This window comes from Bos javanicus, chromosome 16 (genome assembly GCF_032452875.1).
Source record: "Bos javanicus breed banteng chromosome 16, ARS-OSU_banteng_1.0, whole genome shotgun sequence".
In the NCBI taxonomy this organism is placed as follows: domain Eukaryota; kingdom Metazoa; phylum Chordata; class Mammalia; order Artiodactyla; family Bovidae; genus Bos; species Bos javanicus.
In genome coordinates this window covers 42,755,892-42,769,100 of record NC_083883.1, presented here as the reverse complement: position 1 = coordinate 42,769,100, position 13,209 = coordinate 42,755,892, and the positions used below count along the sequence as shown (strand labels likewise).

At 56.5% G+C, this 13,209-nt stretch overlaps 2 protein-coding genes across 8 annotated transcripts; one reads left to right on the top strand and one right to left on the bottom strand.

Moving 5' to 3' along the window:
- Nucleotides 1-255: 255 nt before the first annotated feature.
- Nucleotides 256-5,982, bottom strand: FBXO2 (F-box protein 2). Its single transcript, XM_061382714.1, has 6 exons — nucleotides 5,897-5,982; nucleotides 2,256-2,627; nucleotides 1,691-1,820; nucleotides 1,526-1,621; nucleotides 933-1,071; nucleotides 256-718 (listed from the first exon to the last, which is right to left on the bottom strand). The coding sequence occupies exons 1-6, from the start codon at nucleotides 5,916-5,918 to the stop codon at nucleotides 584-586; spliced, it is 894 nt and encodes a 297-aa protein (XP_061238698.1). The 5' UTR covers nucleotides 5,919-5,982; the 3' UTR covers nucleotides 256-583.
- Nucleotides 5,983-6,080: 98 nt separating this feature from the next.
- LOC133227790 (F-box only protein 44) lies at nucleotides 6,081-11,514 on the top strand. Of its 7 annotated transcripts, none has more exons than XM_061382723.1 (6): nucleotides 6,081-6,166; nucleotides 7,471-7,742; nucleotides 8,837-8,934; nucleotides 9,106-9,201; nucleotides 9,310-9,445; nucleotides 10,363-11,514. In XM_061382723.1, exons 2-6 carry the CDS (start codon nucleotides 7,478-7,480, stop codon nucleotides 10,539-10,541), a joined length of 774 nt encoding a protein of 257 aa, XP_061238707.1. In that variant the 5' UTR covers nucleotides 6,081-6,166; nucleotides 7,471-7,477; the 3' UTR covers nucleotides 10,542-11,514. The 7 variants fall into 7 exon arrangements, with proteins under 7 accessions (XP_061238707.1, XP_061238709.1, XP_061238710.1 ...); XM_061382725.1 differs by having other exon boundaries at nucleotides 8,837-8,963; XM_061382726.1 differs by having other exon boundaries at nucleotides 7,471-7,745; nucleotides 9,119-9,201.
- The last annotated feature ends 1,695 nt before the right edge of the window (nucleotides 11,515-13,209 follow it).

Genomic DNA, 13,209 nt, shown 5'->3' with positions numbered 1-13,209 from the left:
GGATCAAGAGAGGCCAGGAAGGGAGCCCCCACACACGCCCTGTTCTGGCTTCTGGGCAGTTTGGGTGTCAGTCAGGCGCCAGGCTCAGCTCCCCATCCTTGGCCTCACAATCCCAGCCTTTGTCCCGCAGGTCCAGGCCCGGCTGGCTCTGCACCCGCCCAAGGGCCCCTGGAAACCAGAGCAGCTGGAACCCCACCAAGTATTTTTCCAGCCTGGGCCAGAGGCCCTCAAGAGATAGAGACTAAGCAAAGGGAGGGCGGTTCATTCATCCATTTGTTCATTCATTCCTTCCTCCGACAAATAATATTTATTGAACGCCCACAGTGGCAGGCACTGTGCTAGAGGACAAGTGCTAGGGGATTTAGTGGTCGGCCCAGTGCAGACCCACACCCTCACCCATCTTATTTTCTGGATGTAAATATATACCAGCAAAACCTCTCTCTTCCTGTGTGGGGGCTGGGCTTAGAGTATGGGACAGAGAGGAGTGCGAGGGGGTGGGGAGGGTGAGGATGCTACTAAGGCCTATCTAATCCCGGGCCTCTGCCCTTCCAAGGCAGCTGGGAGAGGCTAGAGGACAGGTCACTCAGGGCTCCACCCACACGCTGCTGTTGGTCACCCGGGCCCCAAACCAGCCCTTCCAGTAGACGCAGTCCTGTCCCCCGTGCTCGAAGCGGACGAAGCGGACGCCGGGCCCATAGTCGGTGAAGGTGTGGGAGATCTGGGGATGGGGAGTTAGGAGAGGGTCAGACTCAGAGCCCTGGGGCCTCCCCCAGCCACCCCTACCCCGGCGCCCTGACTCTCCTCTAGTCCCCTGGACTTTTCAGCGCAGCATCCCTGCTCCGGGTCTCTCCTACTGTCAAGGCTAGCCCCGCCCACAAGCCCCGCCCCTCGCGTCCAGGCCCCGCCCGCCACCCTCCGGACTCCGAGCTCACCTCAATCCAGCCACCGTCGTCGCTGTCCGCCGGCACTGCCACCTGCCCGCTGTTGAACTCGGCCAGCACGTCCTCGTGCTCCGACAGCAGCTTCACGGTGAGCTCGTACAGGCAGCCGGCGTCTCTGCGACCAGAGTACCTACCCCGAGGGAGAAAGCGAGCGCCCCGGGCAGGCCTCAGCCCTGCAGAGCAGGTACTCTGGGGCCAGCTCTTAACGGAAATTAATCCTGCCGGCCGGTACTACCAATGACCCCATTTTACAGATAAGGCAACCGAGGACGGAGAGAGAAAATGACTCGCTCAAGGTCCGAACCCAATAACTAAATCCCAGATGGGCCAGACCGAACTTTGGGACCAAAACCAAACCTGCCGAGAAACTTCTTGTTTGGATCGCAGATGGATATTGAAAAACAAAACCAAAAAAGCTTGTCAACCTTTAAAACTCAAGAGGGGAGGCAGATTTCCACCTTCTCCTGAAAACCCGTGGCCCATGTTGTCGCAGCCTCTAGAGTTGGGAGGCAGGGGTCCCTGAAGCGGGGTAGCCGGTTCCAGTTGGCCCTCGACCCCACTCCCCTAGCCCCCCGGCCGCTCACCAGTCCTTCACCACGATCGCCGGCTGAGTGGTGTCCAGTAGCTCCTCCCAGTAGCCCTCAGCCTGCAGATCAATTATCTGCGCTTTGCGACACCACCTGGGAGACTGGGGGTTAGGATGGAGTGGAGGCTCCTCCCCTCCCCTTCCCATCCGTCCCCCTTCTTACTCGAAGGAGGAGGCGAAGTACTTCTTGACGCTCTCATCATGGATGAATTCCACCCCACAGTCTCCCGGCAGCTCCTCCACCCTCCAGCCGTCCCCACCGTGCTCCACGTCGCACCAGCCCTCCAGGTCCTCTGTAGGAACACGACAGCCCCATGCTGGCCACCCAGTCCCTGCGAGGGTGTGGGGAGACTGGCTCTTGCCCCCATCGTGGAGGGAGGGCAAATGTGGTCCTTGAACGTTGGGCAGAGGGAGGTGGGAACGGTGAGCACTTCTGGTTTTCCCCCGGATTTTCTCACGCTCTCGGGAGGGTCTTCCGCGGAACCTGTCTTGCCCCAGGTCCCCGGGGATGGAAGGATCCCCAAGGAAAGAGGACCCCCCCAAACCTAACCCAGGGAGCAAGACAGAAAGATAATACTACAGTATGTATTGGGGATACTCCGTGCTGGGCACAGCGCCAAGCACTTTATCTCATCTACCGCTCAAAGCAAGCTGGCCTTGTTACGGCCCATTGTATAGAAGGGGAAGCTGAGCTCCCAAGGCCAGGGTGACAGGGCGCGACCCCTCACCTTCCCCACACGGGTTGCGCAGCAGGTTGCGCCGCCTCTTGCTGAGGAAGTAGAACTGCTGCCAGTGGTCGCGCTCGTCCTCGGGGCCGTCCTGGGGCACTAGACCCTCCTGCTGGCATTTGAGCAGCCACAGGGGGGCGCCGTCCACCAGCTCCTTCCAGCGCAGGCACACCAAGCGGCAGGCCTGCACCAGCTGGGCAGCCGGCAACTCGGCCAGCACACGCAGCAGCAGCGGCTCGGGCAGCTCGTCCAGGTATGCCGCCTCTTCCTCCCCGTCGTCCTCGGGTCGCTCCTCCCCGCCGTTCGCCTCCTCCGCGCACGCCTCCTCCTGCTGCTCCTCTGGGCTTGCCTCCTCCGGCTGGCCCACGCTCTCTGAGGGTGGGCGGGGCGGGGGTGCGGCTGAGACTCCCCACGACTGTCCCCCGCCGGGCCCCACAACCTCTATGTGAAGGGCATCGCCTCCACCCACGCTCCGACAGTCCGCAACTGGGGCCGGATTCCGTGACCCGAGAGTAGGGCCTTGTGGAGGAAGCCCAGGGGACCAGGGCCACCGACCAGCCCCAGGTCTGAAGAGTGGCCTCAGAGGACTGTTTCCCTTGCAGGGCCAGTACACCACATACATACCTGAGCCGAGAGCAATAACTGATGATATTTCTGACACATGGAAGTCCCTTATCCCTCCGAACAGCTCTCTGAGATCTCTGCTCCAGTCACCTCCTCAAAGGAGCCCTCCTGGACCTCCCCTATTACAAAGTCCTCTCACCTCACCGTTGGAAGTTCCGCCCTTCCTAGCTTTTATCTAACCCCTCCTGGGTTAGGAAGATCCCCTGGAGAAAGGAATGGCTACCTATTCCAGTATTCTTGCTTGGAGAATTCCATGGACTGAGGAGCCTTGAGGGCCTACAGTCCATGGGGTTGCAGAGTTGGACGTGACTGAGCGACTAACACTACCAACAGTTAGGCCCTATTTCATTCTAAGCATTTAAATTGCATTTACTCTTTAAATCATCACAGCATCTCTTCAAGATTGTCGGTATTATCGTCCCATTCCATTGATGAGGAAACTGAGGCACTGAAAGGTGAAACCACCCAGGATCACACAGCAAATGAGTGACTGGAACCTGAATTTGAACCCAGACAATGGGGCTTCCAAGGTGATGCTAGTGGTAAAGAACCCGCCTGCCAATGCAGGAGATACAAGAGATGTGAGTTCCATCCGTGGGTCAGGAAGATCCCCTGGAGAAGGGCATGGCAACCCACTCCAGTATTCTTGCCTGAAGAATCCCATGGACAGAGGAGCCTGGTCACATGGGGTCAAAAAGAATCAGACATCACTGAGGCAACTGAGCACATCGTCAGGCTCCAGCGCTACCTTTAACCACCAGAGCCTTGAGAAAATGATTCGTGGAGGTAGGAGTTATAATTTTGATTTCACAGGTGAAAATGCTCAGGCTCAGAGGTGTGGAATGACTTGTCAAAGGTCACAATGCTGGTATTCAGGCAGGGGACACAGGGACCTGAGGCCTGAAGGGAAGAAGAAACAGGGGCTTGGGGATGGGGGAGAGAGGCTCCTTAAAAGACAGTGTGTGTGTCAAACAGGGAGATGTAATACGTACTTGGGAAGGAGGGTTTCTTCACTCCTTTTCCTATCCCTGGTCCTCAGCTCCCTTGTCTATAAAATAGGAATAATCCCTGTGCCAAGGCATTCAGATGGTACTGATGATCACCTCCACTGAGGAGTGGGCAAGGGCATTCTAAATTATGATAGGGACCCATGTCAGGAGCTGTGGGCTGAACTGTCTCTTGGATCCTGGCTGGCCTCAGCTGGGCCATTCACGCCTTGAATAAGCAGATACTGTGTGCCCAGTGTCCCTGGAGACGGTGGGGAGGAGATGGAGCCACTCTGAGTGATAGGGGAGGCCATTGCTCCAGACGTAGGAAGGGGTGGGGAGGGTTCCTTAAGGGCTGGGCCCTGGAAAGCCAGGGCAGTGGTGAAAACAGGCCAGGCACCAGGGGAGGAACAGGTAGGGCCCAGACCCAAGGCTAGGGGTTGCCAGGACCTGGCCAGGTCCTTCACCTCCTCACATGCAGCATTCCCCACCCCTAAACCCCAGTCAGACCCCTGAGAGCCGAATCAGGGATTACCTCTTCAGAGCCCAGAGTACACAGAGAGTCCTCAGTATATCTTATTCAGTGGATCTTATTAGTTAGCACAGTTCCCTTCATTATTAGCTTTTTTTTTTTTCTTTTTTGCCACATCTTTATGATATGGTGCTTTACCCACCCCTCTGGCCAGGAGGAAACTGAGGCCCAGAGAGGCTTACTGGCCTCTCCCAAGTCACACCATAGAACTGTGGGGATGGCGGAGAGGAAAATGCCTGCCCTGAAGCCATGTCACCTGCCTGCCCTGCTGCCCACGGCTCTCCAGGGAGCTGGGCCCAGTGTCCTCACCTCTCTACCCCTCCCCCTGCCCTGCCCTGCCCTGGCCCTGGTGGACACCTGATGCTCCCCAGAAAGGTGCACCTCGCCCAGTCCCCTCTCCTGGCCCCAGGCCTGGCACTCAAGGCCTCAGATCTGATTACAGGCCCCCCACCCCCTCTGGAGCAAATACAACTCCCCACATTGTTGCCTTCGGAAAGTTATCTGGGTCCTGGAAACTGCCTCCGAGGCTTATTCACTCACTTGGATTGGGCCCTTGAGTCCGGGGAATAGCTGGGCCCTGGGAAAAAGCAGGAACCCATTCTGGGTCCTATGAAAGGTGTGGCAAGGGGGCCATGGATTGGGAGCAAGAGCTGAAGGAGGTAGGATTTTCAGGGCTAGAGCAACTCAGGCTAGAGGCTAGGGGGCAGGGCAACTCAGCCAGCCTAGTGAGCATCACTGTTACCCATTGTCTCCCCCAAGCAATGGCCTCTCAGATGGGCCTGATGACAAAGGGGTGAGGGAATCTGGGAATGGGCAGGTCTTGTTTCTACCCTGACTCAGCAAGCACCCCCTCCAGGCCCAGCGGGAAGTCCTAGAGATGAGGAGGGGGTCTTTGGTGCCAGACAAGATGACTGGGCAGTCTCAAAGGGCTCTAAGCATCAGCTAGAGCTGATGCCTGAACTCTCTCACCACTGGCCTGGTGCCCACTGGGCATCCAGCCAACCAAATGAGGATAGCCCCTCCAGACAAGGGATCCCAGGAGGAAGGCTTGGATAAGGTAGGGAGAGGCCAGTAACCCCAAGAAATTCGTGGGGATTCAGACAACTCACGGCCCAGAGTTGGCAAATGCAAAAAGCTGATGGAATAAAAAGGCTTGTGGCCTCTTCCATGGCAGATGGGTCCCAGACCCCGGTCCAATTAGACCCTCAAGAAACCAGGAGGAGGAAGGAACATGGATCACTCCTATGATATCTGCGGATTAAATGGGACCCAGGAGTCCTCCCTTTGCCTGTCATCTCTCAAGGCCTCTGTACATCAAGATATCAGACAGAAGGCTGTGCTCCTTAGAGACTGTCTCAAGGGCTCCGCTTGGGTGAAAGTTTGCCGCTCTGGGTCTGGGGGGCCCCCTCGCTCTCTGATGCCCCCTCTCCGTAGCATTCGCCCGCCTGCCCCGGTCACCCCTCCTGGACTGAGAGAGTGGATCCAGTGGCGGCGGCTACCTGGGTCACCGTCTCCGTCCATCGTTGCGGAGGGCGTTCGCGAGAGGAGGAGGACCCGGAGCGCTGCGGGGCTGTCCGAGTCCCGCGGCGGCGGCGAGTCAAGGCGCTGCCCGCGTCTGAGTCGGGTCCCGGCGGACTGAGCCTTTTAAAGGCCCCCGCCTCCGCCCCCGCCCAGCGTTTGGCCCCGCGCCGGGACGCCCTGCAGTCCGGAGCGATCGGCTAGAGGCCGGAGGCTCTCGGTTCCTTGGCGGACCCAGGAGGCCTGGAAAGGTCGGGTTTTGTTTTTGTTTTTTAATGTAGGAGGAGGGGGAGCCCATTCCGGGCGTCTCCCAGCGCCCTCCTGGGGTGACTGCTCGGAGGAGGCGGTGCGGGGGCGGGTAGAGTCTGGCTCACGCGGAGGGTGCGGGGTGCGCGGCCCAGGCGGAGGAAGAGAACAGAAGCTCCTCCTGGCACCGCCCGCCCCCCCCGCCGACCAGCGCCACCCCAGGTAATTTTCCTACATCGGTGAGGGGCGCGTCCCAAGCCTGACGCTCCCCAAGCGGCAGGGCCCGGAGCGGGCTGCGGGGGCGGGGCCAGGGCGGGGCTTGGTCGGCCGCGGAGGCGAGGCCGCACCCACCGCTACTGCAGGTCCAGGCAGGCTCAGCCCCGGCGGCCAAGCGGGATCGCACAGCGGCGGCCGAGCGCAGGTGACCGGTGGGAGTTGGCGCGGGGAGCGCCGGGGCGAGGATGCGGGTTCCGGGAGCCGGGGACCTCGGCGGTTCCGAGCCCCGCCGCAGTGTGCCGAGAGAGGCCCAGCGCGAACAAGGCCCAGGCGGCTGGGTTGCGCGGCGCGGCCTCGAGCGGCGGCGCGGGCGAGAGCCCCAAGTGGGGTCGCCATCGATGCGCAGGGGTCCAAGCCTAGACTTTGAAAGCCACAAGGAGAGATGGGAAGTCGAAGACGCGCGAGGGCACCTGGGCCTGGAGCCCAGCCACGGGGATGGGGGTGGGGGTATAGGAAAGGCGGCTCGCCCTCGCCTACCGCTTCTTCAGTCTCACCCAGGCAGGTCATTTCCTCCGTGGTCTCGGAAAAGTGGCTTGAGCCCTTTGGACGTCGGTCGAAGACAATGACAATTATGCTTTCCCCTCCTCTGTTTTGCCAGACAGGCTGCGGGGCTTTGCGTTCATATTTCCAGGCGAAAGACTGGCCTATTGAAAAAGGCTGGCTCTAGACTCAGAAAGGGCTCAGGCTCCTTTCCGCTGCTCCTGTCCGTTTGGCCTCGGGCAGACACCACCTCTTCTGCCTCCTTCGCCTCCCTTAGGGGCTATTGTGAGGTGACAGTTAAAAAAAAAAAAAAAAACCAGAGCTCACCTTTTACTGAGCTTCTCCTGAGAGGGGTCCTTGAAGCCTTTCCAGGAGGTAAGTACTGTTCCTAGCCCCATTTTACAGAGCAGGAAACTGAGGCTCAGAGAAGCCCGGTGACTTTCCTGAGACAATCAGTGGCAGAGCTGGGAGGAGAACCTCCACCACAGGGTGCTGCGAGTACCTGGTTTCGGGAGGAGGCCAGGTCTGCAGTGTAGCTTGTCAACGCCCACAGGAGAGCTATGGCGGTGGGGAACATCAACGAGCTGCCTGAGAATATCCTGCTCGAGTTGTTCACACACCTGCCCGCCCGCCAGCTGCTCCTGCGCTGCCGCCTGGTCTGCAGCCTCTGGCGCGACCTCATCGACCTCGTGACCCTCTGGAAGCGCAAGTGCCTGCGCGAGGGCTTCATCACTGAGGACTGGGACCAGCCCGTGGCCGACTGGAAGGTCTTCTACTTCCTCCGCAGCCTCCGCAGGAACCTCCTGCATAATCCATGTGCCGAAGGTGGTATGCTGACTGGCTCTGACATGCCCCCAAACACACACACTGTTGTGATGTCAGCTAACATTCATTAAGCACTTACTATGAGCCAGCCAGGCACTGTGGGGGCTTAATGCCTTTCATCCTCTCACCGTAATCCTAAGAGGTAGGTGCTGTTAGGCACCCATCTTTCAGATGGGAAAACTGAGGCCAACAGTGGCATTTCCTATTCCACTCTATTACTCAGTGACCTTTCTGAGGAGAAGGAATGTTGGCCAGTTGGAACTAATTGTGCCCAGGACACAAGACCCAGAAGTCAGAACCATATTTTCTTGGCCTGGTTCCCAGACTCCAGGATTAAGCCTACTAGGAGTGTCCCAGAGGACAAAGGGGACTTTGCTCATGAAAGAGGGAGAGATCCAATCTTCTTTCCAACACATTCCAACCGCAGGCGAAACATGACTTCTGTGGTCATCCAGAGGCCCCCCTTTCTGTTGCTGTGTTGTAACTGATTAATTAGACACTGGGATGGGATGAGAACCTCATTCTCCATTATGTGGTCAAATTCTGGAGTGAAATAATAAAACCACCCAAAGCTGTCCAGAACTTTCAGATGCCTCCTCACTTGACTCCCCAACAGCTATGTTCTTGACCAGCAGTTGACATACCATGGTCCATAGGCCAAATCTGGCCCAGGAGCTAAGAAGAATTTCTAAGGTTTTATGTGATAGTCAATATGTAGCCCACAAAACCTGACACTTTGTGGAAAGACTTTTCCAGTCTCTGACCTGACCCCAGTTTACAGAGGATGAAACCAAGGCTCAGAGAAAGCAGCTTGCATAAGGTCACAGAGTCCAGTATTGGTAGAGCTGGGACTAGATCCAGATCTGCCTGGCGTCAGAGCATTCCCTAACAGAAGTCATCTGGTCATTCCCACTGTCAGGATTCCCAGTAGAAGTCAGTCATGGTGGCGCCTGGCACATTGGATATGCAGGGTTCCCCAGCTGTGGGCTTGAGGGCAGCTGCTGAAATCCAGGGAGAAATGCTGGAAGCAAGGGGCCCTTGGGCGCTGACCACTAGGGGGCCTCCCTTTGATGTGAACTCTGCTTTTACGCCAGAGGGGTTTGAATTCTGGAGCCTGGACGTGAATGGAGGTGATGAGTGGAAGGTGGAAGATCTCTCCAAAGACCAGAGGAAGGAATTCCCCAATGACCAGGTCAAGAAATACTTCGTGACTTCTTATTAGTAAGATCCATGGGGTCTCGGGGAGGCGGGGGAAGCCCAAGTCACTGCACCTTGAGGACTCCTGCTCTGGGAAGGGCAGGCCTAGCCCTAGAGGGCCCTGGTAGCGAGCCCCAGCCCCTCCCACCCCTCCACCCACCCCCAGCACCTGCCTCAAGTCCCAGGTGGTGGATCTCAAGGCCGAAGGGTACTGGGAGGAGCTGATGGACACCACACGGCCAGATATCGAGGTCAAAGACTGGTGAGTGCCTGGGGCGGGGCCTTGGGCGGGGAGCCTGCCACTCAGGTGCCCCACCCCCACCCTGCCCTCCATTTCCAAGGCCCTAATGGGGCCTCCCTCTGCCTGCAGGTTCGCAGCCAGGCCAGACTGCGGGTCCAAGTACCAGCTGTGTGTTCAGCTCCTGTCGTCAGCACACGCACCTCTGGGGACCTTCCAGCCAGACCCAGCAATGATCCAGCAGAAGAGCGATGCCAAGTGGAGGGAGGTGTGTGAGTCGGGAAGGGGACAGGAGCACACTGTCCAAGGCTGAGACCGCAGTCACACAGGCCTGGGTTCAGATCCCAGTTCCACTGCTTCTGACCTAGGCTTTGGCTGCTCTGACCTTTAAAAGACTTCAATGAAATGATGCTGGTAAAGATATGTTCAAAAAGGTTGACTACTACTAATTACTACCAGTTATAACTATTATCTAGGTCAGGGTTCAGTGATCTTTTTCTTAAAAGGCCAGATACAAATAGTTTAAGCTTTGCAGGCTGTATTGTCTCTGTCTCAACTACTCAGCTCATCAGCTCTGCCATTGTCATGAAAGCAGCTTTAGCAAATGGGCATGGCTGTGTTCCAATAAAACTTTATTTATAAAACCAGGTAGTGGGCCCCTAGACCAGTTTCCTAACTCCTGATCTAGACCAGTGATCTCCAGTAGAACTTTCTGCAGTGACAGAAACGGTCTGTCTGCCCTGTCCAGTTTGATAGCCCAGAGCCACACGCAACAACTTAAAGCTTAGTAAGAGCCAGTTTGTAGTGTAGCTGAGGAACTGAATTTTTAATTTTATCTAACACTAATTAATTTTAACTTAAATAGCCACATGTGCTCAGTGATGACTGGACATCTTTTGGCAGCTTGCAAAGTTTCCTTCAGTTCCTTTGAGCTGCACTTACATAATCCCATGGAGTGGATCTGGCAAGATTCTGCTTCATTTTACAGATGAGGAAATTGAGGCATAGACAAGGGAGGCAGTCTGCCCAAAATCAGAGTAAGGACTCAAATTCCATTCTCCTGACTCTGGGTCAAGCACTAAGCCCTCAGCCCATCCTGGCCCCATCATCCCCTCAGGCAGTACCACCCTCGGGGTCAACTCTCCTGACCACTCTCCTTACCTCCCCTGCCGCCCCCCCCACCAGGTCTCCCACACTTTCTCCAACTATCCGCCTGGCGTCCGCTATATCTGGTTTCAGCACGGCGGCGTGGACACTCACTACTGGGCCGGCTGGTACGGCCCGAGGGTCACCAACAGCAGCATCACCATTGGGCCCCCACTGCCATGACACCCCCGAGCCCCCAGCCACCTAATCCCAACTGAAAAACTGCTGTCAGAGAAGGGCTGGGCTTGGGAAAGGGAGGTGGAGGCCAGGCTCCCCCAGACTTCCTAGTTTATCTTTGCCCCCAACTCCCCAATTGCCACTTTGTGGAGCCTCTTTGTGCAGCCTTCATATGTTATGGGTAGCTAGTTCTCTGCCAGGGGTCTCAGTCTGAATGATGGGGCCCCTGAAGTTAGGGAGGTACAGGTCATTCCCCCAGGCTCCTCCCCCTGTCACCTCTGAGGGAGGGTCTCCAAGCTCTGCTGGTAACCCAGATCTGTGTGTCTACCTTCTCTCCCTGGGCCATTTTCTCACTGTCTTCTTTGAGAGCCCTCAGAGCAGGGTCAGGATTTCCAGAAAGCCTGTGACTGCCCTATGTAGTACAGATGCTGGGAGGTGACCGTGTAGCTCAGACAGGTCTAGGAGTGGAAAGAGGGTTCTGCTGGCCCATCCTCTGCCCCCTTCTCTACCACCCTCAAACTCTCTCACTCTGTGCCCCTACTCAGGGAGGTGGCTTTGGCCCAGAGGCTCAGGCCTGGTCTGAGATAGTCAGGCCCAGTGGGGTGGGGTCCTGGCCAGGTCTAGATAGTCTTCACTGTCAGGGAAGCCCCAGAAGCCACATAGGTATTAAGTGGGGGCAGGGCTCTCCAAAAGACCCCCCTGGAATTCTGTGCAGGGTAAGCCAGGGCAGGGGGGTGGTGGGTGCCAGGACTGGTCCCTGAGAACTGGGATATGTGAACCCTGAATGAGTAGGATAGGGGTTTTCCAGAACCACCTGTCCACCTCCATGCCTAGACCATGCTTTCTGTAGCTTGGAGAGCATTCCAGGCCCCCACCCTACCCTCAGAACTACCATTCCCAGGACCTCCCCACCCTGTCTGCCCACATTCCCACCTCTCCCTCATGCTGGAAAGAGAGCTGTGCTCTGGTCTTACCCCTGCTGCATGTGGCCAAATAAAAGGTATTCCCAGCCCAGCATGTGCCCTGTGTTTTCTGGGGGAAAATGGCAAACTTCATGGGAGGTCCTGCCTCTGACCTGCAGAAGGTACAACTTGTATGGCTCTGTCCAAGGTACAGAGAGGGGTTGACATTTCAGGAGCCAGACTTCGAAGAATGAGGGTCCTTGGACAGACCGTTGGAAGAGCTGCTGACCCCCATACTCCAGCAGCCCTCCAGTACTACTGGCTTCCTCTGGAGGCCTGGCCACCAGCTGGGGAGTGAGGCATGCAGGTTTCTTGGGCAGCTCTTGCCTACACCTCTTGCTGGGTCAGCAGTGCCACCACAGGCAGTACTTACTGCTGTTTTTCCCACTGCCCAGAGCTTTACTGACATTGGATAAAGCCTAAGAATTTATAGTGGCTCAGCTGGTCAAGAATCCGCCTGCAATGCAAAAGACCTGGGTTCGAACCCTGGGTTGGGAAGATTCCCTTGGAGAATCGAAAGTCTACCCACTCCAGTATTCTGGCCTGGAGAATTCCACGGACTGTATAGTCCATGGGGTCACAGAGTCAGACACGACTGAGTGACTTTCACTTTCAAGAATTTATAAGGGTGCCTGGCACACAGTAGATGCTCAATAAGTACTGTTAGGTTGCATTATCTTCACTCAACAGTTAGCTAAATTAGGGCCTCAACCAGGGCAGGGACTGTTACTGACCAGGGTTTTCACTCTCCTTATCAACAGAAATTGATAAGATGCCAGATAAGAAGTTCAAATAAGCCTTTATTGGGACCTCCACTAGAGTTGGAGGGAAAGAAATCAAATAACAGGTTTCCTTGCTCCCTGGCTAGCTCCAGGAGTGCAGGGGTGGGAGCAGGTGTGGGGGTGGGGGGACTCAGCTCGGTGAGCTGGTTCCTTACATAGGGTGACGGTAGGGTTGTTAGGGGTGTGTCCAGGGCTTGGGCTGGAGGGGTGGCCTAGGTAGTTTGCCCACCCCTTTGGTGATGTGTGCGAGGGGGCATCTGTAGTATTTGCTTTTGCTCCCAGCTTTTCAGAAGTGACAACTGGATTTTTGGTCTTTTGTATCTAGTCCATAATTTCCCCCAACTTAGTGTGCAGGCAGTTATTTTCAGTGTCTTATAGTTTCTTTGTATTTTGTTGCTCAAGGGGACTTCTGAGCAGGTGCAAGCCCTGCAGCAAAGAGTCCCTGGTCCCACCCAGCCTGTCTCAGAACCACCACCCACTTAACTGTAGGGCAAGTCAGCAAAGGACACTCTGTCTTGGAGGAGACACAGCCCTGAGTTAACAGCCTAGCCTGGATCAGGCACCCCTGGGCAGTGTGGGCCTTTATGACCCTTTGTGATTGCCTGAAGTGTTGTTCTTCAGTTGCTCAGTCATGTCCGACTCTTGAGACCCTATGCACTGCAGCCCCTGGGCTCCTCTGTCCATGGGATTTCCCAGGCAAGAATACTGGAGTGGGCTGCCATGCCCTCCTTCAGGGGATCTTCCCAACCCAGGGATTTAACCCAGGTCTCCAGTTCGGCAGGAGGATTCCTTACCACTGAGCCACATGGGAAGCCCCTGAAGTAGGTGCTAATTATTTATTGAATAGAGAAAGTGAAAGTTGCTCAGTCGTGTCCGACTCTTTGCGACCCCATGAACTATACAGTCCATGGAATTCTCTAGACCAGAATACTGGAGTGGCTAGCCTTTCCCTTCTCCAGGGGATC